The 24446-nt window shown below is 47.7% G+C and overlaps 2 protein-coding genes across 2 annotated transcripts in view; one reads left to right on the top strand and one right to left on the bottom strand.

Annotated features, from left to right (window-relative positions):
* Positions 1-24446, top strand: part of LOC109854993 (lysine-specific histone demethylase 1A) — a 92481-nt gene that overhangs the window by 32943 nt on the left and 35092 nt on the right. The gene's annotated exons all lie outside the window — the stretch shown is intronic.
* On the bottom strand, positions 14603-20516 carry LOC109854992 (toll-like receptor Tollo). Its single transcript, XM_020428705.1, has one exon. It carries the CDS (start codon positions 20066-20068, stop codon positions 16346-16348), a length of 3723 nt encoding a protein of 1240 aa, XP_020284294.1. The 5' UTR covers positions 20069-20516; the 3' UTR covers positions 14603-16345.

Raw genomic sequence — 24446 nt, 5'->3', positions numbered from 1 at the left:
TCTCGTCGTTCGCGCGCGATGCCGTCCACGCTCGGCGAATTTTCAGGCGCGGATCTTGATTACGGCCGCAATTACGACACACAATGTACCCGTGCAATTTTTCACAATGCTCCGTCCGCGCGCAAAGAGGTGGGCAACTTCCTATACAGCTATAGAGAGTGGACGGAGCCGCGTCGCTTTAAACGCGCTAACAGCTCGCTCCGCGCGAGGATTCGTTCGTGCCCCCTTTTATCTCCCGGTACGCGGCTCTTCGCTGTCCACTATAATTTGCGAAAGAAATGATAACTATAGCGTTGTCAGTGAAAGGAAACGCTGAGAGCATCGTTCAGTACCTACTTACATCGACGGTGTCCTTCACCTGCGACCTCGCACGAGTTAACATCCTGCCGCGGTTTCCTGGAAACCCGCGCGTTTAAGTCTTCCCGCGTGATACACGGGCGTTAATACTCGACCTGATAGATCACACATCGGAATGCGTTTCAAAATCTCATTTACTTTCTCGTAAGGTGAGAACGACCTTTCACCGATGTATTGAAAATAAACGCCTTGGAACTTTATTTACTCATTAGACATTTAAATAGCAATTTGAGTGATTAATCACTCAAGATCGAAATAATATAATTTCCGGTTTTAAATTATCTATCGATAAATTTTGCAGATAAGAAATCCAGAAGGCACTTTCAAAACATGCGCCGCGCTGCAACCATTTAGAAGTATCTTTAGATTAGATCACATGAATCGCCGGCGGTTATGCAAATAGATTCGCACACTTTTCAGCGTATTTTGAAACGGAAGTTTTGTCCGTCTAGCCTACACACACAAGCGAGACGCGATTTCCGTCGGACGTTCTCGTTATAAACGGTCGACAATGGGTCCAACTATAAACGCGCCGACAGCTATGATCCATGAATCTTCTCGCGCGAGGACAGGCCTTTCCATCTCGAAAGAGGGAAAGTAAAGAAAGGTTAAAGGATAAACAGTAACTCACAATTACGACTCGTTGATAGTCGCCGGCCACGCGCACGTCCGTCTATTATCGAGATATTAAACGTCCCTTGAATTACAAATAACCAGCTTGTATCGGACGGCGATAATTCGGTCTGTTAATTATTATAGCTCGTCAGTGTCTTAGACACTTTTAAGACCCGATCATAAACGGCCTAACGACCGCATCTACTTCGAACGATGTTTTATGCTTGACTCTGTATTCTTCGCTCGTATTTTCTTCTATTCGTCTCTTCTGCAAAGGCATCGGTATTACCCGGAAATAGCGACAAGATTAATAGACGTCCGAGCCACAAAAACCTTCCGCTACACGATGCATTGCGATGTTCTATCGATTTCGATCGCGAGGCACCCTGTATCTTTATTAAACGCGCCGGCTTATATCGCGCGTAAATATTCCCGAGACATATCGGAGCGACAAAGAGAGAGGAGCGCACTCTCAAATGTTTATTTGTTGCTCGTAATACCATCCGTGCTTGTTATTCACGGCGCGAACGTATCCGCGAGAGCTCCGATGGCAGACGCCTGGCTGAAGAAGGACCTCCCTTTTCCCGCGCGAGTTTGTATTTCGATGAAAGTATCTTCCGCCCGCCTTTCCCTCTCCCTCCCCCCGTGTAAGCAAATGATATCTACGCCGTCCCACCTTTTGGAATGCCATAAACAAGAATTCGCTCGATAATGTATTTGAAAGCCGCGTGCGTTTTATTTCAAGACGCGCAACGATCTCTTTTTATTCGGCGCGGTGGGTATATCCTTCCCAGATTGTATAACCGCGCGCGCGCGCGCGCACTCGCGGCCGTCGAAAAAATGTATGCGCAAATATATTTCGACGGCCGTGCCTTGCCTTTATACGCTCGCTGCTTGCTTGCTTGCTTGCTTGCTTGCTTGCCTGCCTGCCTGCTTGCCTGCCTGCCTGCCTGCCTGCCTGCCCGCCCGCCTGCCTTGCCTGCCTGCCTGCCTGCCTGCCTGCCTNCTGCCTGCCTGCCTGCCTGCCTGCCTGCCTGCCTGCCTGCCTGCCTGCCTGCCTGCCTGCCTGCCTGCCTGCCTGCCTGCCTGCCTGCCTGCCTGCCCGCCTGCCTGCCTGCCTGCCTGCCTGCCTGCCTGCTTGCTTGCTTGCTTGCTTGCTTGCCTGCCTGCCTGCCTGCCTGCCTGCCTGCCTGCCTGCCACGGTGGATATGAATTTTCGTGCAGCACGGTCGTGCACGTGTATTCCCACCATCGGGCCGTCCATGTTCTCCCCGAGAAGTTCGCGTACAGTGGTGCTCACCGTGTTCGCGCACCAAGTATCGCTTGGAGTCCAAATCGTCGAGGCAAAAGTAGCCCGGGAGTTGTGTCGTATCATCCCGAAAGGTGAAAATGCCATCGCAGAGAGACGCGCCCGTCGTGCGCAATCGCCGTTGATCGTCTTGATTTCTCATAGAGCTCGCCGCGGGGGAAACCGTTCGCGCGAAGTCTATAAAATATCGTTGCGCGCGCGCGGTCTGTAAGATACATGATCGCGCACGCACTTTCATAATTACACAAGTGCGCATTGTGGCTGAATATCTCGGGTTTGCGTATCGGGTGGTTTGCGGAGAACGAAAATTGCGCTAACTTGGGTGTCAGTGCTGCGCGTAACGGATCTACCAGCGGTTTTGACCCGTTCTTGCCTCGCGAAACACGGCGGCCGTTAAACTAGTTACGGAACATTATTCGCATAAGCGCACCGTGAAATGTGCTTTTATACGCTGCGAGCGGTTTTACACAGCGGAGGTAATCGGCCGGCGTATAAAGCAAATTAATTATTTGCCCGTTTCCGCGCGGCGCGCGCGCGCGCATTGCGAAGCACTGGTGGCGCGACCGAGGATAAGCGAGAGGATCCGCGAAGAGCTTAATTCCTGGCTTCGGAGAAGGATAGGCCGACCGGACGCGCATACGCGTGAATTGTTGACATTCGGTATAATACACATTTCATTTGCGTAATTAACGGCCTGATGTATAGCTACATCGGCCAACGAACGGAAAACCATTCATAATACGGCCACTCGCCACTCGACGATTACTCATACGCGATACATATCGCATGAGTTTCGAAAGAGGAAGAAAGACACGGGCTCCTCACGAAGCGGAGTCTGCGCCTCGTATTCGGCTCCATCGCGGACACGGAACGACGAAATACAACAACGTCGGACTCGTAGAGAGAGTAAGTCTAGGATCTCGATTGGAAATGTCCGACGGACGATTATTGACAGCTGTATTTCTCATTCGGATTGCTTATTTGGAAAAGCGATTTATCGTAGCGAACGATTTTCAGAACCGCGCGATTTATCTTGTTTTGGATGTCGTTCTCGCAGTTTGTTGTTCTCACGAATGTTCATAAAAAAACATTTGATTTTCCGCGACCGGGCGGGTTTAACCGATCGGCTTAACCGGTCGCACGCGGTCGTGAATAATTCAATCTTCGTTTACCGAGAAACCGGGTGGACGGTTAGGAGCGCATTAATGCGGTCTACTAACGAGTGCAGGTTAATCTGGCATACTCGCACTGACAGGCTCAACGTGCCGTAAAACGGGAGGCACGATGCCATCGTCGCCGCGGTCTTTTTATCGCGGAGAGACGGCCGCGGCGGACACGGCGCGGAGACAGAGAGAAAAAGAAAGAGCGACGTAAAAGAGAGAGAGAGAGAGAGAGAGCGACGAGAGGAGAGATTAAGAAAGAATAGGACACCGCGCGCAGCAGTCACGTCGATGGTAGAGACAAAGAGGCGCAAGGGAACGAGCAGATAGCGACGGGAAAAGGAGTGATGTCGGGAAGAACGGGAGGGAGAAGAGGGCCGGGGGGCAAGAAAGGGGGGAAAGAGAGTGAGAAGCAGATTGAGGTTGATAGGAAAGAAAATCGCACTCGCACGGCGTCTCGTTAGCTTGTTAACTTGCACGCAACACCTTCGGCTCAAATACCGGATACGCGCCGGGGATCTCTCCTCTTTTCCCTCGTGCCGCTCTCTCGCTCTCCCTCGCTCCTTTTCCTCGCCCTTCTTTTCTCCCGAACCGTACACCCACTAACGTTCCTCCGCCTCTTCTCTTCTTCTCCTTCTCCTCTTTCTCGCGCTGTCTTCTCTCGCTTATGGCCGGTCCATCAACCCTTTCTGCATGATCTTGCCCGTTCGAGAAACTTGCAGAGACATCGCGTCTCGTGGTGCCTTTGCTCCGGGATATCGCATCGCTCTTCGGCTTCTCGCCGAGCTGTTGTTCTCCTCGAGGAAAACTCGGTAAGACGCTTTTTCCTTAGCGTTAGCTTCTCTGGATCTCTTCCGGCTCTCTGTTGTTAAGTTGGGAAAGGCGATGCACGAAGTGCTCTCTCTACTCTTGCGCAAAGCGCTTCCTTCTTTCTCTCTCTCTCTCTCTCTCTCGGCGACGACCGGGAGCGAATGGCATTAGCTCTCGGAGACAGATTTCGCGAGAGAGAAAAGTTGAACGAGAAAGTAAAGGATAAGGGAAGCGGAGGCGGGCGGCGGTGAGCACGCGGAAATCGGGAGCACGGTTCGTTGAATTATTTCTCTCCATTGGATATTGACATTCATTTGTGTCGACCGTGAGTTTGCCGACTATACGAGGGCGGAGACGCAAGAGTCTCGGCGAATTGCATTACGTTTCCCTCCAGACTTAACTGCCTTTGGCTTTGTTGTTTATTGACATGTTTTTCAATATTTTTTCTGAACTATTCCGTAAATACATATTACAAACAATGAGAAAAATAACCGTAAAAGTAAACAACTTGTAATTTGCTGGAAGATTGAAAGGCAAACAATAACTGTATTATTATTTCGGGACTTGTGCGAGCGCAAAACATTTGTCCCAGTTTAGATGATTTAGTGCATCATTCGATGCACAGCAGCATACATCAACTAAATACATGTAGCGTCCCGCCTTATCGTGCCATCTCGCCGCAGGCAGCTTTATGTATGCGATTGCCCGGGTGTAGCGAGTTTATCTAAAAATCTACACACAAACGATAGCGCACTCCGCACGTCGAGATAAGGCGAGATCCATCGATAATTTTGCGGTGAGGCTTTTTTTCTGAGGCGTTGCCCGCTGCTAAGTCATCGTGGCGGTAGCAAATCACTATTGCCTAGCCCAACGGTATCGATCAAGCTGGCATCGGGTCGATATTAATTATTAGAGCAGCGCGAAGCGATGCGCCGCTAATCTCGACGATAAGCTTTTCCCCGTTAAGCCGCTATCTTCGTAATTCATCTTCCTCCGCGGCGCGCTCGTATCGTCCGAGGTACGAATTCACGTGAAATTTAAGGCGCCATATCTCCGACGACGAGGCCCCCGATTCGAGATGCAATCGCGTAGCCGCGTCGGCGCGTCCGCTTTTGGTCGTCGTCAGTGGCATTTAATTAAAGAAAAAGAAACACACAGTAGAGGGGAAGAAACGAGCGGCAAATCTCGAAAAGGTCGTCGTTACGTCGCGGCGCATTAGCCCCGAGTGGCGCGTTTAATTACCGTCGCGACGTTACGTTTCTTCATGTTGAAGAGAAATAGACGCCGACAATATGAACATACCGTATGTGTCTTTATTTCTTCTACGAACTAACATTATTACTTTTATTTTGTTAATTAGATAACATTTTCTATTCTGTATCTATTAGATGTTTCTATATACTATCGATACTATTTTTTTTTTATTTGGACTCAAATCTCGGCTTTTCGCGAGGACAAACGCTCGAGCGGGACTCGAATACCTCACATAAGACAGAGAGCACGGCGTTTCTTGTCATATCGTTATAGAAGAACGGTGGACGGGGCGCTAACCCGTCCCCACCGCGCCTTCATAGCCGCCTCGTAACCGGACGACCGGACAACCTAACCGAGCGAGGCATGCGAGCCCGGGGCAGGACGAGCACCGTTCCCGAGCACGAGAGAAGGAGAGAGTGTTCCCTCTGTCGAACCGTTCGGCATGGGACGCTACCGACCGCAAGATCGGCTCGATCGGTCTCGGCGTTCTATTCAATTGCGTACGTGACACAAAGGACGAACGAGGAGGAAAGGAGGGGAACTGGCCAAGAGTGTCCTTCCTCGCCCCGCGATTCCCTCTCGTATCTACCACTTCTTCCGCGGATCGTAACGATTCGACCCTGCGGAAATGTGCGCTCGGCTTCGCCTTTGCGAGAACACAGCTCCGCGCACTGATTTCAATGCGCGTTCCGTACTATATTTTCTCTGTACACAATTACACCGCAGTTTGCCGCGAATGTCCATCAAACGTTCCAGCGCCGCGCGCGCGCAACTCGACATCGCTCATTAAATGGTAATAGTGGCGATTTATTTGCGCGCTCGCGTTGTTCTTCGCGACTTGTTGAGAGACTCGATGGCGCGAAATTGTGTCTCGCGACGTCTGGAAAAATTGCCTCGCGAATAAACAAATCGCTGTATGATGGATGATGCAGCTTTCGCGCATTACGAGCCAGGTATATATAAATTTTGCTTTATCATTATTTTATAATGTCTCTATCTTTGGAACTTGAATGCTCTTTTCAGAGCAAATTTGCCTTGTGATCTCCGCGCGATTTGAAAAACAGACTCGTTTTCCTCGAGAAAACTCAAGGAAACGATGGAAAGGAACGGAAGCATTCACGTAGATTCAGTTTACGTTGGCCGAAGTCGTCGTCGTCGTCGTCGTCGTCGTCGTCATAGTATTGACGCAGAGATCTCGCGTCTCGAATTTCTCGATATCGTTCGCGATTTCTGGGAACGCCGGTCTCGGGCAATGCCGCTTAGACGGAAGTACGGTAATAAAACTTCGGAGTTAAATGTTACCACGAGAGAAAACTAACCCCCGAGTGCAGTTTCGTTGTAGAAACTTAAGCAGCCATCGGAATAGAAAAATTTCCTTGCGAAGTCGCTGCCTCGCGGAATATAAAGTACCCTTGGTGCGTGGAGGAGAGAGTCCCGACTGTTTCTTCAGCAGAACCACTCGATTAAGGATCCTATCGGCCATCGGATCAATTCGATTTGCATCCGCCGACGTTCTAGCTCAATAAAATATGCCGACACGTAGCGTCTGGCACCAAGCACACTCGAACACTGCCCTAAATTAAAGAAGACATCTTCACCGGCGCCGCTTTAGGATCCATCTCTCTGTCGTTTTATAAAATTCCAATTTCATCATATCCCGTTCTGTAAATCGTTCTGCAAATAAATACGAAATTTCTATGCAATATCGACTAGTAAAGTAACTTTGGTCAATACAATGGCACAGTCAATTCTGTGTAAAAGAAAAATAAAATGATTTCTCGGACACACACGCGTGCGTAAATCGTACACACGTTTTCTCGCAGCTGCAAATCCCGCCGGCACTTACCATACGAAATTTCATTATGGAAATTGCATTTCGAGACAGTCTCGGGAAAGAGAGTATCAGATGTTTTTCTTTATTTTTTTCTTGGTTAAAGAACCGCCATGGTTATTATTAAATAAAAGTCTACGGCGTAGTCGAAAGACGAGCGAAAAACACATCGCAAGCGAGTTTGATCGTCGCGAATGCGCGTTTTTACATCAAGTTGTTTCGCGCGCGCTAGTTAATATCCAGCTCCCTCCACGGATTTCCATTTATGAACTCTTCCCGCGGCGACGACGCGGTCTCCCGCGTGTGCAACTTTGCGAAACGACGTTTTTATAAACTTGAATCGTTTCAGAACTACGAGACGTAGTTGTTCATTTCCTTCCTGACCATATCCCGGGAGATCCGTGAACGCGGAACGCAAACGGCGCGAGAATTACGGCTACGGAATCTTCAACGATGCGTACCGATAAAACAACGCGCGCGCGCGCGCGCATCGAGCAACGTGCGTATTAATCATTCGACGGAGTTCCTACTTATCACGATCAGCGTATAACTTAATTCCTGCTTTAAGCCGGGTGTTAAATCGCACGTCCAAAGCGCGGAAGGACATAGATCTCACCCTCGCGTGTTACAACAACCTTCTCTTCTCTTTTGCTGCTCGGTTGAATGCGAGCTGTGCGATCATGCCGCGCCGCCGCCGCCGCCGCCGCTATCCGCAACCGCGTGAAATTGAACGAGGAGTATAATCAGATTTCTCTCTACGAGAGCGGGAGAGAGAGAGGAGAAAAAGAGAATACTCTCGCAGAAAACTGGTATCTTTCAGAAAACTTTCAGTCCTACTCTTTAATAATAACTCGCACTGCGCAAAACATGATAATTGCGAAGCACAAGATTCCGGAATTGTTACGTGTCAAAATACGTAAAACTTTAGTGCGATAACAAAAATAACTTATGTTTCTTCACGTACGTTGTACATGTCACAAAACATATATATACAGCAAAACTGTAATCGTAGAAAATATCTCAATGACGAGGAAAGGAGAAATTCGCGTCTTGTTGAAACGTTCGTGTTCGAAGCGCGTTTTCGTACGAATTGTATCGTCTCAGAAGCCGCTCTGCTCGCAACAGTTTACCGAGCAACGTAATTTGAAACGTCGAGAATTACTTTGTTTTTGTAATAAAAAGACCGCGCGGAAACAACAAATTATACGTTCACGACATAGTGGATGATTGTTACGAGAACGCAATCTTATCGACGGACGCAGATGCATCGGGCGGAGGCCTCTCGTTGTTTCGAAGTTTTCATTGTTTTGCGTTTGCCATCGCGCGTGACACGAAATCGGGTAGAATGGCAGTGTGCTCGGGAATTTTGAACGTTCGCAGCTGTGCTCATTTTCTCAGCAGCAGATGTTCTTCCCGCAAGGCTGCGCTCGCGTGTACGAGGTTGCGCACATACCCTCTTTTATGGTTATTTTACAGCTTACAGAAAGTTTTTATCGTCGCGCGCCACAGTAATGCGTGGTGCTGCTTATAAAAAAAAAAAAAAAAGAAACAAAGCAACATCGATGAAAATACATAGATATGTATTTACATTAATTGTGCGTCGCGCGCAATCGTCTTCTCGATGAAGTATAACCGAGAATTTCAATGTTATCTCTCGACGGTGGCGCGTCTCTCTCTCCTGTAATTGGAAACTTAAAACAATCTCATTTGCATACGAAAGCACTTTGATCGCGCTAGAGTCAACAGTGTTGTACAAGTTTAGCTCAACACTTCACATCTATTAGCGGCATTCCCGGATGCAATTAAACTGACGAGACCGAGAAACTGCGGCTTTGTTCTTTCGGTTACCTTTGACGCGGTTGGAAATGGTTTACTTGCGAATTCCGTTTTACACAATCGTTTCAATTTCCGTCTTTAATTATGTGTACAATCCTTGCGTATGTGTAAACTTTTCAATTTCTCCATAAATTTCATTAAAGATAGACAACGTAAACAGACAATTTTCATCCAGATAGCGATGGTTGATATGCAAGATAGAGAGTCTAATCCTTTACTATCGGTCTGAATTGATTGGATCGCTTATGCGGTACGTAACCAATCCTTTGTAATCCTGGCGATCCTTGCATATATTTGCCTCACAATCATACAGCGCGTTAAATATTTTACGGGTTTGACAAAGTAAAATTAGCGCGCAATTGATATAAAGAAAGATATATTTCGTACACACGGAGATTCTCCAGATTGTGTTGCGCGAAAACGAAATTTCCGGAGTCTGTGTTATCGCTGTTGCAGTTAAGGGGTACCGCAAGTCTGGAATGGCGAGTGCACTACGACGGTATCTACAGCGTGGTCTGAAAATGTCGAAAAGTTGGGCGGATTGTCAGCTGGCTTTAATGCGCAACGAAGCGTGTCAACGGGGTCCCATGGTATTATTACCGAGTCTCTCCCGGAGCCGCACTTGTAACCATACACGAGCGCTGGAATGGCTCGACACGCCCCGCGACTCTCGAGCAGTTGCGCTCGCAAAGAGTTGATTAAAGTCACCGGTCGGTCGGTCGGTCGGTCGGTCGGTCGGTGCAACTTGTATTTTCGACCTCTCCTCGCGTCCGAGAGAGAACTCGAAGAGGTTGGATCCAATTCAATGTTCCGCGAAAGTGCTTTGTAATCGATCGTGTGCTCGCGCGCGCTGCTCTCTCGCCTCTCGAAATGTTTCTTCCGCCGGTGTCAGTCCCGCAACGACAGGCAGATCCACCTCCGTCAATATTAGCGATGCTTGTTCGGGACGAGGCAACACTTGCTTAATAAATCGAATTATTCGGCGTTCGCGGGGTTCGTTAAAAGTCCATTTATCCGACGATCGCGCGTTGTAACGGGTCGATCGTGAAATCACGAAATATCTTCTCCGCTCACGGTTCGTCAAACCGACTTCATCATCGATGACGAGAAATCGACGTCGTATCTGCTTTCGAGAGAAATTTATCTGCCGCGCGCTTCTGATTAATTGCGTTTGACAAGATAAACTGGGAGCTCGTTTGCTGCATTAGCTACGCTAAACGGCTTAAGGCAACTTCGGAGTAAATTGCGAACTATTTTATATTTATTTTTGACGACGTGCTATTCATCGTTTTTTTTTTTTTCAACGCGTAATAATCAACTTCTGCTTCCTGTACTGTGTTTTTACACAACGCTCAAAAAAAGTACAAATTATAATTTTGAAAGCAGAAAGTGACCTATATATTAACATTAGCCTGTACACAGCGGCGTTTTTTAATTTTTTATATCAAGAGTAGTCATTAATCGAGATATGCGTGTCGCGCTTCGAGAATAGAGCGAGGGGCACAAAGGACGCGATATTCTTTGTGACGAAGTAAAAGGGAGCGAAATTAATTGTCGGTCATTACCTGGAATTCCATGGCAACATTGCGCGCTTTAACGTCATTATTTTGCTTTTGCCCACATCTGAAAGTTCACGCACAAAGAGTACGGATGATTTCTGCGAGTTATTATGATGTTACACGGTGCCCTCGCGTTGTGCTTTCGCGTTGCACGCCGCGACGATGTATATGCAAGAAGGGGATAACTGACTATACCACAGTTCGCATAATCAGCAAGCCGCAGCGGCGGCGGTGGCGGCGGTGGCGGCGGCGGCGGCGGCAAGGATAGCGCACGTGTGAAATATGCATTCGCTTCGCGAGACAATGCAAGCGGGACACTAAATTCTCAATCGCGATAACTGAACTACGCGGCAACATTTGCGTGTACACGCAATCCGCGCAATATAAAGTTCACAGTCTCGGGAGAGACAAGCAATGCCTGGTAATTGAAGACAGAACTTTTTGCGCTCGATTTCGATCTTCTCGAAACGGCACAAATAAAGCACAACTCCGACATACAATTACACTGCTGTATCAAAATACGTACTGTAGACTAAATCGTTGCGCAATTACTCTCGCAACTCTCCTAAATCCGAAAGAATGAGAGATAAGCGCGTCCGAGTTCTCAGGAATTATCTAGATTAATCACAATTAAGCGCAATTAGGTACGTCGCGAGCGATTATACAGCGGTCGTGTCGCGCAACGCTTCGCTCGGTTTTCCAACCGAGCTGTAACGTAATCACAGAGAGGTGACACAGATTCTGATTCGCATGATTTAACGTCGTCGAGTACCGGTTGAATTTTGCGAAACCTCGAGAAGTAAACGACTCGCGCGTCCTTCCGCGGTGCGCTCTCGCGAATACGGGAGCGATTTGCGGCTTCGACGATTCAACGGCTTGTGATAAAACGCGGCTGCTCAATGATCCGACGCAAGGCAATTTGAGATCGCCGGTGCCGATTCGCGCGAAAACGCGAACATCCGGAATGGCCTGGCTCTCATCCGATGGCTTTTCGAGATGACAGCGAGGACGAAGACGAGGACATCGAGACGAGGCGTAGGAACGGCCGTGTGCCGTTGCGGCGAATAGAGCAAACAGAAATTCCGTTATACCGCATAAAGCATTGGCGACCAGATTGGCGGACGAGAGGCGGCGGAAAGAAGGCTGTGGAAGAAGGCTGGCAGGCATGCGGGCCGCATTCTCGGGTAGCTGCTTTAACTACTGCGCGAACGAGTTAGCGAGCTGCAAAGCGTAGGAGCCGGACGGCTTATTATGGGAAGGCCGGCTGGGACGAAAAGAAGTGCAACGAGAAGAATAAGCGCACCCGCGCTTTATCGCGCGCTCCTAATTCGTTATTTTCCGCAGTAAAGACTCCTCCGATTTTATGCGCATTAAAATTCTTCACTCTCCTTTCGTTTTATCGCTGGCGAGTTGTTATTTCGTCTGGCACTCGCGCGCGCGATATCGGCGCATGTGCTCTTCTCGGAGGAAACGCGTGTTGTATTATTGCCCGAGCCCTGGCGGGTTCTTGTCGTCGACGATTCAAACGCCGCGCGACGTATAAAGACGTCGGCCGTATCAATTTTATGGGCGCTGTTTTAATTTCAGATTCACGCTAATTTTCCTCGTCGCTACTGCCAGCCGCTCGCGCGCGGCCCCCGTTTCTCGTCTTATTAAATCGAATAAACGAACAAACTGGAACAGGTTTGTACGAACTCCATTATCAGTACGCGCGCGCGCTTTCAAAAACCGTCTTTGTCCGGTTCATTATTTATCCTGACGAGATAGACACGCCTGATTCCCGCTGCCTTTCGCCACTCTCTCGGGTCCGCGCGCCTCGAGTAGAGTATCTGGACTATTGTAATCTCGCGATCTCTCGCCCTCCCGTTCGTGTAATTTCTTCCTCTTTCGCCGCGCGCGTCGTCGCGCCGGACGCACTCTGGCAACTCCAGAGATTTTTCTCAGTACATTAAATTACACTCGAGGGGACTGGTTGACGGCCACGAGCCCGCCTTGACCAAGGGCTTTCAGCGAAGAACATAAGCGATGCAAAGAGTGTTTTACTCGTGATATGTTGTTAAGGACTTGTTAATTACAAAAGTGGCAGAACAGGATCGGCAGATAGAGGAGCGTCGGACTCGTTACGGCCTCTCGCCGAAGCTCGCTACGCTATCACTGGCCGATCGCCATTTCCCGAACAGTCGCGATTAGAATGTTTTTGCTACAAGTGATTTTTTCATATTACTTTACGAGGAAATAATATATTTTCAAAAAATCTGCTTCATAGAAAAATGCACGTAATAAAGTGCACATAACACTGTGTATAGAAAATCTAATAAAGATTGAAGCTAATGCGATTACAAATGGATGATGACGATGAGTTTCGACACGGACGCGGCAAAATAGATATCGGATAACGTAATCACGATGTCGATTGTTTGATTAGTCGACGGAAATAATTTGTCGAGCCGGCTTAAATGCCACGCACGTGATGATAACCGATATTGCGTTGCGTTCTCTCGAAGTAGACGTTCTGATCGATCTATAATCTACGCTGAGATGCGGAGAGCTCAGAATGTTAGATACAAGCACGCGATCATTGCTGGAATGACGAGCGCCGCTGAGTACAACAATGCGATTGCGAATTCCGCGTGTCATTAGATTCAAACCACAAAATGCAGTTACGGCGCGGGGTGGGACTCGCGCTTCTTTCTCTGCATGTAAAAGTTATGGTGCCACATTCGCCGTTACCGCGATATTTACGTTATTTCTTGATATTTGCAATTGTAGCTGCCGATGGCGCTACCACATTATTTCGCGCACCGATCAAATTGCTCACACGCAGCTGTTATACTACTAGCATTGATTACACGACGATTACACGCAATCGTGAGCCGTGCAATAATGCGGCTCGCGTTTGCGAACGTTTTCACGTAGCTACAATTTTCTAGCGTCGCTCATTTAGCTCGCGCGCTCTTACCCGCTGGTTTCGCATGCCGCTCCGCCGCGATAAGATCAAAGATCAGAACTGACAAGTCCGATTTTTACATTTTCCCAGCCCATTTTTTTTATGATATCGTAGTAGAAACTAGCAATTATTGCTTTCCCTTGCACGTTTCCCTTGTTCTGTATCTTTTGAAATACTCGTGTATGAACTTGACTCAAATATAAACATTTATTTTTCTCTCTCACACACACACGCGCGTGCGTGTGTTCAGCTGGAATTTTTCGCACCGTGTTAATGTTTTTTCAATTATATTTTTTTTCATTTTGCATTAGTGATGAAGTAATAATACGACCGGAGAATTTAACTCGGTTTGGTGTGAAAGAGCGTAGAACTGGAATTTTCTCTTAACTGTCTTCTCTCTACCGAATTGTCTCTTTTCTATTATCTTCAGGTAGATATTACTTATTCTGCTGACGCAACAGTAACAAGACGTGATGACAATGTATACAGACGTGACTCGATTAACATAAAGTATTGTTTTGTTCGCGAGCTACCTCAGAAAATGGTGCACAAAGCCTGCATCGAAATGGTAGATTTAATTGTTATGCCGTGAATATCGCGTATACACCGCTTTGTCATTTTATTGCATTAACTGAAAATGAGGAAGTGCATTGCATACCGTTTGTAAGTTCGCTTTAATGCGCCTTTGATATTTCTCTCGGTAAGTACGCTTGAAGAAAAACAATATCTTTTCGCCTGTGAAAAATGCAATTCGAAATTTAAACGTGCAACGGGTTATGCGAAAGGATATTTGATAAACTACGTGTTTTCTTCAAAATTATTTCTGACAATTTCATGAAAAATTTTCAAAAGATGTGTATAACTGAAAGGTAATTTGTGCGATACATGTGTGAAGGAGGCAAAAATCGGAATGAAACAAGAGGATTAAAAACATAAAAATAGAATGTTTTATTATTCAGAGAGAAGAGTCATAGTTTTTATTCTAAAGTAATATCGGTTTTCTTTCTTGTTGTCGAATAGATTGCGAAACACGATAATCGCTTGCGAGAAAAGCTTAAAAAAGACGACAATTTCAGACGTTTGTACATTTCGAATATCTGTAGCAGCGCTTCAGTTTTCTTGCATAATTCACGCACGCTTTGAATTCGACTGTCGCATTTCGGATAAGATACGTTACGTAAAGTTTTGTTTTATCTTCTATCGAGTGCGCTGAGGGACGTTTTCACCGTGCTAAAATTATTACATTGCGTCAGCTGTATGTACAATGAGCAAGAAGGCGCAAGTTTTGCGCATCTGTTATTTGTATAGAAAAATACATATATGTATATTATAGTTTTACGTCATATAACAAATTTGCAAATCAAAATAAAAATTTATAAATGCGAGATTATAAAGTTAACATTTAATTCATGTTTGCTCGATAATGAGACTGTCGAACTCAAACACATAACATTTCTTAAAGTAATTTATTAATCAAAACAGTAAACAAATTTAGTTACACAACAATTGCCTTCGTTTTTTTTTGTATTGTTACAAAACGCAGCGCTTCCACAAGTCGCATAAAGTCTCTTTATCGATCGAAACGAAATAAATAAGAGAATAAAGTAATACTTTACAATGTTCACGCCGAAAATGTTTCGTTATCACCGTGGAGCGTCAGTCTCTGCCTGCTGAAACGCTCGTAAGCTCGTATTTTCCTGGATGAAATTCGTCATCAACCAGATAGGGAGTGATAGAGAGAAATGTAAATACAATTAAATATACATATAATAATTATAATTAGGAAGTATCACTGTTGGCGCGCAGTGGCTCGAAGCCAGGCTATCTAAACAGTCGAGTTGATGTTCGAGCAGGTGCACGTAGTGTCGCGAGAGAACACTCGGCTCGATATTAAGCAATATTTTACTGGGAGAGAGAGCTTGATCGTGGAACCACGCACGCGCGAGATGGCTGCCAACTGAGTCAAAATTGTCACGCGACACTTTTTGACCGAGAAATCCAGAATTGGCGAAACTGTTTGCACTATTCGATATAGAGAATATTTCACACAGTACACAAAGAGTAAAAAAATTTAAGTACACGCTGTTACCAGTAGCGGCAATGGGAGCAGACGCATCTCCTTCGTTCCACGATCGCACACATTTACACACCATCATCACACACACACACACACACACACACTCATACGCGATCATCGCACGTACCATGAGCCGAATAACGGTGTCGGGTCGATCGTAATTCGCGATCGAACGGACGACGTTTTATTTACAACGAGTTTTGGCTGTCCGCCCTCATCGCCAGACGCTCGTACCGTGTGAGCTTCTTCAATTTACAAAATTCTACGGATTTTTCACACCGGGACCAATTCACGTTCCGCACAAGACCATCTTAAATATCTTTTCACTCTCATCACACACCGTCTATATACACGTGGCTCCTTTTTATCGTGTGTGCCCGGGGGGCACGCTTTATTTATACATATAAATTCTCCGTTATTTACACACTTCGTAATTGTATTGCACCGTCTGAACACTCGCTGAAGCTGCGAGCGCGCAAATTCTCGACGCGAGCTCGTCTCACACATGTCTTCGTACTGTCGTGGTTGAGAGCACTGTCGTTTACACTTGACACAAACGGCACTTCACACGCGAGTCGCACTCGAGCGGATCATATATGGACGGACACGGTGCGTGAACTGTTGGACGTTCTGTTGTTGTGCTGCCGTCGGACCGGCGGCGGCTGCCTCGTCCTCTGCTGCGTCGTCCGTTGATTGTTCGGCACGTCCGGCAACGCGAACCGTAATTTCTCCCAGAAGAGCTTGTCGCCCCACTGCAAATAAGTGTTCGTCTTTAGATATAGTCGTATATCCGGGTCGAGATCGCGCTGATGCACGTCGCCGACTAGCACGAGGATGAGCCGGCGTCGTCTGTCCCGCAGCACCTGATGGTGCGCTGATTTGAAATCGAAGCGGCACCACTCGGACTTGATAAAATTCTCCGACAGCACCATTATCGTTCTGCGCGACGACTCTACCGCCTGCACGATGGTGTCGGCCAGAAAACTACCGACCGGAAAATCCCGATAATGAAGACACAGCTTGTACGACGGGTTTCCCATTTCGAGCACAGGCGCCAGTTCCTCCGCGACGAACGCCTCGTCCTTCGAGCTGTAACTCACGAAGGCGTCGAAGAGCTTGTCTCGATCGTCCCGATCGACCTCGTGATTCCGATAGAATATTCGCACGCCAAAACGCGAGTGAAACCACACGCGCAATTCATGACGAAACACAAAAGCGAGCAGACAGAGGAGGATGACGATGACAGAGCTGGCCAAGGTCGCCACCAGTAGAGGCAAATAATCTTGCAGAACCTGCTTCTCGATGATAGTCTTGGTGTAGTTACGGTGGATATCGTTGTCGACGGGAATCGCGCCAGTGCAAACGCTCTCGTTACCGGTATGCTCGCTCGCGTCCGCCATCACTGAGAAACCAAACTCGTCGTCCGCGAACACTTCATCACCGAACGTTTCGAATTCCGTGATATTGTACACGCAGCGTAACGCGGATGCGTCCGCGACGCGGACACTAGAGTCGCGCGCCCACTCGCGGTAACTTTGAAGGTAGTCACAGTCACAAGTCCATGGGTTTCCGGCAAAGCTGACCTCAATGGAACCGGGCAACGTCCAAATCGCCAAGGTGATCAAACGGTTGTTTTGCATTCGGAGAATTTTGAGAGAACGCAGCGGCACGAACGTGTCGTTGCCGACCGTAGCGATGCGATTACGCTCCAGATGCAACTCGACCAACGCGTCCAATCCCTCGAATTCTTGACCGCGCAGTTCGCGTATTCTGTTATCCTGCAGGTGCAGAACCTTGAGGTCGCGCATTCCGTTGAACGACCTGTTCTGCACGATCTCGACGTTGGACGCGTTGAGAAACAGCGCCGTAAGCTTCTTGCGGCCGATGAACGTGTGACTCGCCACGATCCGCAGGTCGTTGCCGTCTAGATAGAGACGCGTGGTATCCATTGGTATTTGCTCGGGTAACTGATTAATATGGCCGCCATTCGAGCAATCCACAACGTTCGCCGACCACGACTGGTCGTGGTAGCACGTGCAGTTCTGCGGACACATCATCTCGCAGTCGCACGAGTCAAAATCGCAGCAATGACACAGCGCGAAGCAATGAGTCTCGTACTTGCAGAGAAACTGCGAGTGTGACGCTTCGACCAGCGGCACAAAAGCGTGCTCGCGGTCGTATAGCAGTTTGCAATAGATGCTGTCGAGGTCCATCACGCGCGGCTGCACGCGCGACTGATTTTGCCGATTAACGCGCTGTAGCCATTCCATGGTGCAATCGCAAAGATATTGATTGTCGCCGATGTAAAACTCGGGCAACATTCTATCCGGCGGTACGGCGCTTATGCGCAACGCGTAAGGTTCAAGATTTCGAATCTGATTACCCTTCAAGTCCACGCGAGTCAAATTGGGTTTCTTGAAGAACGAATAACTCTGCACTTTGGAGATCAGATTGTTGTTGAGAAACAGCAGCTCGATGCTCATGGGAATTGCGTTGCCGGTGATCTCGGTGAGCTTGTTCTCGCTCGCGTCGAAAGTACTCAATTGTAGTTGCGTCTCGATCTCGAAGTAATTCCCTAACTCCCGGATCTCGTTGGAGTGTATGTCCAGCCACTGAAGCCCGGTCGGTATCATCGCGTAGTCGAACCACTTTAGCTTGTTGTCGCTGACGTTCAACCAGACGAGGTTCGGCAATTTCGTAAAGAGGCCGGTGATGTCGGTCAGCTGATTGCCGTCTAGACGTATCGCCTGTAGATTGAGATTCTCGTCGAACGTGCCGGGTTCAATGTACTGTATGCGATTTCGCGAGAGATTGAGAATCTTGAGTTCTTTGATGCGATCGAAGATGCCCTTCGTCAGATTGCCGATATGATTTTCGGTTAATCGAAGTCCGTACAGCTGCGCTACGTGATCGAAGGTGCCGCTTGGTATCTCGGAGATGAGATTCTCGCCGAGGTCGAGGGTGCGCAGGAGGGGAGTGGCTTTCAATGCATCCGGTACCGATGTCAGCCGATTACCGTTAAGATGAAGGTCCTGCAGGGACGAGGCGTTTCTTAGGGAGCCCGAGTGTATCGTATGCAACCGGTTGTTGTCCAGCGAGAGGAGACTGAGCACGTAGAGGCCGCTCAGCGTGTTCGCGTCGATGCTGGTCAACTGGTTGTCGCTGAGCAGCAACGTGTGCAAGTTGTAAAGCGCCGAGAACGTGTTCTCCGGTAAACTCTCCAGTAGATTTTCTTGCAGTCGTAAAATTTGCAAGCTGTACAGATCGCGAAAGACAGTCGGATCGAGGCGCGCGATGTGATTACTCGAAAGATCCAACACCACTAAACGCACTAAACTACTGAATGTAGCCGCGTTCACCCATTCCGCCGTTAATTCGTTGTGCGACAGGTCTAGCACTAGCAACTGCGTTAACTCACTGAACAATCCGGGCGGCAAGACACTCAGCGTATTATTTCTCAGATGAATCTCTTGAATATCTCTCGCATCGCTGAACAGCTCCGGCGGCAAGCTGGCGAGACGGTTGTCGGCGAGTTTCAAGATGGCCAGCGAGGAGAGGTCTTCGAACGCGCGGTCCGCCATAAAGGCGATGGCGTTGCTCCGCAGGTCCAGGCTGTGCAACCTCGTCAAACCGGAGAACGCCGCGCTCGGCAGTGATTCAATGCTGTTGTTGCTGAGATCGAGTTCCCTGAGATTTGTCAGGCATTTCGCTCCGGTGGTGAAACGAAAACCCGTGATGTCTCTGAGCCGGTTTCTCGTCAAATTCAAGATCTCTAAGTTAACTAACGGACATAGCACGCCTTCAGGTATGCTCCACATATTGTTCTCACCGAGATCGAGCTTCTCCAACTTTCGAAGCTCGTCGGTGAAGGCGCCCGGGGAAACGTCAAGCGCCATGGCGGACCAGTCGGTATTGTGCGTTCTCACGGTGAGATTGCGCAGCTCGCGCAGACCTTTGAACGCGTCATCCGACAGGTTGCCGATCTTGCAGTATTCGATTACAAGCTCGCGCAGCTCCACCAACGGCCTGAAGCTGCCGGCGCTCAGGGAACTTTGGTAGAAGAGCGCGTCGCTGCATTCCAGCCGCAGGCGCACCGTGTGCTGCGGCTGTATCACGCTGAAGTTCGTGTTCTCCAGCTCGCTGTTGATGGTTCGCAGGCGACACACCAGCGACACGTCGTCCTCAGCGTCGCCGGTCGGTACCCACTTGCATTCGTCCGGCGCTTTGTACCTGAGCGCTTTGCTCAGAGACGCGCCCAGGACACCGAATATCGTGCCCAACAGTATGGCGAAGAACGCAGGACTACCCCGCATCTTTACGCCGCGCGTGATCAATGTCCCATCAATGTGGCGGGCCTCCCCGCGACCCCTTCCTCTTCACGTTAATTCCAACTGCAACGCTGCTGCGTCTCGTGAAACCGGCGTCGATCCATTTAAACCACCACCGGTCACTGTAATCCTTTACCTCACATCATCCATATCACTCTCTCTCGCCTCTCTTTGTCGCGCGAACGATCTCTCGCATCTCACTGCGCATCTTACGATCCCGGCGGTTTCATTATTGCCAGTTTTACCGCATACGTTTCTGAACGAGCAAAACGGGACAATACGACGGATGAGAAAGAGAAGGAACGAGAGGGAGCGAGTTCAGCGACCTCGAGATTATCGTCTCTTTTAAACGGTGAGAAAAATCTCGCGGACGCCGAAAAGTCTGCGCGACGACGAGTATGACGCGCGCGTATACGGCTCCGGTAGGGCCCGCGGTTCCTCCAGGACTGGTTCGCGGAGTTGTAAGGCCCCGGCGGGCTCCGTTACCCTTCGCTCCGCCGCCCACCGCACCGGCTGCCACCTTCCGTACCTCGCCTCTCACCGCTTCTCCTTGGCCGTTCTTCCTTCTCCCACCGGCGTTCTCCGTCTTCTCCTCTTTCTTCTCTTCGTCGTCGTCGTCTTCGTCGTTGTCGTCGTCGTCGTCGTCGTCGTCGCCGCCGCCGCCGCTGCCGCCGTCGTCGTCCTCGTCGTCGTCGTTCACGTACCCAGGTCCCAACGTTCTGGCAAGCCTATAAAAACAAGACAGGTACACTCTTCGGGTCCTTACAGTGGCTCCTTCGCATCTGCGAAGGCCTCCTCCGTCTCCGCTGCGTTCTCATTTCCTTGTCTCTCTTTCCTGTTTTTTCCATCGCGCATCCTTCTCCGTTCATCGCTCTTCTCTTCTTCTTTGCACACCGCACGCTCTCCGCATCTCGTGTTCCCTCCATCACTCTTTCTCTCTCTTTCTTCATGACTCCTCTCTCCGCCCGCCCGCTCCTGTCGATCTTCCCTTTTCTCTTCTCTTCCTCTCTATTCTTTCGTCGTATTGCTGTTCGATCCGTTCGCGAAACCTCGCCACGCTGCCGTCATCTGTTCTCACATCGTTTCTACGATTCTGTCACGTAGAATGGGACCTCGAAAAAGGATGTTTGCCCGATGCCTTTGTGCGAATCCCGTTTACGTTCGTATTCCGGTCGTCCCGCGTTTCGCAAATACTTTTTGTAAATTTCCGTCGCGTCCCACCGTGTGTGTCTTTCTCTCTCTCTCTCTCTTTTTTTTGCGGTCATCTGCCTTCGATAAAAACGCTTGTTCCGCCGATTTACATTTTACACTAATTAATTTTTGCTTAGTACTTACCACTTAATACATCCAATTATATTTTACTTCGAATTTATTCGCAAGTTTTTATTTAGGGAAGAAAATTACGTTTTTCTTTTTCGGCGTTTTAAACAAAAGTTTAAATTAAATCTGTAAAGAAAAAAACATGAGTTAATTTCTTACAATCCAGTTTTTCAACCGTATTCATCGAATTTATATATGTTTTATCCCGTTGATCGTAAAACGACTTAGGTGCATTGTGTCAGGAATTGTGTATGAAGTAGCATGTCAAGTGGCCTTCTGTAGGAAACTCCGCCCTTCAGAAAACAGCGCTTAGCGGTAGTGTGGTCCCTTCGTCGTTAAAAAATGATTTGTTACTTTTACCTGTCCAAAGTAGGGTTTCCTATTGCTAAGAGGGTCTCTTAAATACATTGTCATTGCTCAAATCTGCGATCCAATAACTCCCGTTCACATCGAAACTCAGATGACCGTAAACAGAACGTTGAAACGAAGTACATGTGGATTAGATGAGAGAAGAAAATAAAACAAAATTATAATAAAAAATCAAAAGAACATACTTTTGTGACTCTTTAGACACAAACTCAACTTTGCGCATCATTTGATAAGAATTTATAACAGAAATTATAAACATTGATGTTCTTGTCGGATATATATGATAATATGTTTTTTTTTTTAATTACACAATATTCATACGATAGTAATGGCTACTTCAGTCTCTTTGTTCTACGTTATAATGGCTCACTTGAGAAGAGAAGGATAAAATTCGTCCCCGTCATTGTTATTGCCGATAATGCGAGTGGACTACCGATTTCGCAATTAAGCGTGCATTTTATCACCCGCGTTCATTGATCGTTATTACAAGATCGTTACCAAGGCCGCGAGGCTTAAATCGGTATTATATTTCACTCTTCCGCCAAGTTCCCTCTCGCTCTGGTAATTGGCAACAGTGGACTGCATTTTAGCCATCTATATAAGCGCCTGTAATATTATTCTCCGGGTATCTGATGTTTCGCGGATTAACCATGTATCACGTGTTGTAAAACGAAACTGCAACCTGCTAACTACCTCGATTATCTCGCGAGAGTTCGCGCCATTCTTTCTCATTACACAAATATCTCGACTTCTTCCGGGAAAGAGTTGCTTCATTCTCGAAATTATTTTCGCCGGGGCTTTCGTTGGGATGCAATTTTTGGCCGATATTACTTTCCCGCCGCCCAATTACGGTATATCGCGCAAACGAATATGATACAGACGTATTCAAGGATCTCATCGTCTTGCGCGTATTACACTTGATTTAATCCGTTTCAGTGTGGAATCACATCGATCCCCGAGGCCACTCGCGAGAAATTTCGCAAAATTTACGAGCGTTATTTCTAAAATTATCAACAAGGGCATTTAAATTTGCGAGTCGAATTTTAACGCGTTGTCTCTCGATAGCCCTTATATATATGAAGATTAAACGTCATTATCTTTAATCCTAACGATCCGGACATTTCATTATCGACAATTACATAAATCCCACTTTTAATCTTGCGGCAGCTGGTCCCGTGCCGATAAAGGCAATTTCCACGATTTTACGGGCAACCGTAAGCACCGTGAACGCTTCTTTTTTGTCAGGTTTGATTAGTGATGCGATGTGAATGGACCTTAAGCAGGAGGATGCCCCAATGGCTGCGTCGCTGAAAGGTGGCTAGTTGGCGGCAGGGATCGGCGAAAGCGGTCAGTGATCGCTGAGGCCTCATGCCCGGACCCCTCGTTGCTCACGATCGGGCACACCACTCCGCCACCTCTTCTTTCCTCTTTATCCTTTCCGTCCCGCCTTCATCCATCCCCTCTTTCTCGTCACCGTGAAGTTTCTTCCCCACCGTCGCTTCTGGGCCCTAGTCTCCTTTCAACAGTGCAGGTGACGGAGCATTCTTTTAAATCTAATCAACTACCGAACCGTGTGTCGTTACGTACGGGGTGTTTCCGAATGCAGGATTCATCCGAAATGCGTCAAGGGTCTTCTCTTATCTAATGAGACAATTTGTAACGCGTGGGTTGAGTTGTACGCGCGTTACGCGTTGGTGGTCACGAACGATGGTTTTTCTGACGTAATTATTGCTGTCGTATTCATATAGATGTATATCTCTTCGTTATGTTAATATATTACTCCTGTCACATTAAGTTTATAAATCACCATTTCGTAAAAAAAAGTATTCTCTCACGTAACAACGAAATATAAAAATGACGAAAACTAAAGCGTAAAATTGATGGAATATTTGTGCAATTTATTAACATTAAATATTTTGATACAACTTTTTTTTATGAAGAATTTTCTATGATTGATAACATGTGTGTAATATATATCGGAGCACCCTGTATATAGCCGCACGAATGCTCGTGTGTCTCGCTTCCGCGATATCGAGGTGTACGGCGATGACAAAGAGCGTCGGATCGAAGAGATTCTATCATCACACACGTTCAGAAGTTACGCAATCGCATTCGTGCATTGTGAGCTCGTTTCGGTACCTCTGTTTTCTTGACCGCGTTGATTTAGGTTTGGACGGAGAGGGCGATGCTCATTAGCTCCGGGCAAGGAAATCAATCAAAGACGTTCCGGATTGTTATGCGCGCGATGGGTGAACGAAACTACCGGATTCCGATCCGCCGGCCTACTCTCTTAGCTTGATAAAGACGGATGCGCGCCAGCCATTCACTGGATGTCTAAGTGTATAATTCTGTTGTTACATAATAATGATTGTGGGCAGCACTCACGGACCATCTTCGTGGAATGCGCTAATTGTAAAAATTATTGATTGATGGATGACTTTTCTCCGTCGCTGGGACTTGCCCTGGGACAAGGCGGAATTAAGATTTAACGTTGCGTTATTTTGATTGAATAAGAAGACATAATAGAACTATACAAATCGTGCGAGACACAACTGAGCGACATGCATCTCTTCGAGATTTTCCCACAAGTATATATTTCGTCCGTCGTTTTTGAAGTAGATGAGTTTTCACGGCGCTTATTCGAACAATTTTTATTAATTAAAAGATATATTGT

The sequence above is a fragment of the Pseudomyrmex gracilis genome, unplaced genomic scaffold, assembly GCF_002006095.1.
Source record: "Pseudomyrmex gracilis isolate BER0280 unplaced genomic scaffold, ASM200609v1 scaffold_77, whole genome shotgun sequence".
NCBI lineage: Eukaryota > Metazoa > Arthropoda > Insecta > Hymenoptera > Formicidae > Pseudomyrmex > Pseudomyrmex gracilis.
The sequence above is the reverse complement of the archived record's forward strand: the minus strand, read 5'-3'. Positions and strand labels throughout refer to the sequence as shown.

Excerpts from the sequence above, each read along its gene's own strand:
- LOC109854992 (XM_020428705.1), bottom strand. The coding sequence starts at position 20,068 with ATGCGGGGTAGTCCTGCGTTCTTCGCCATACTGTTGGGCACGATATTC.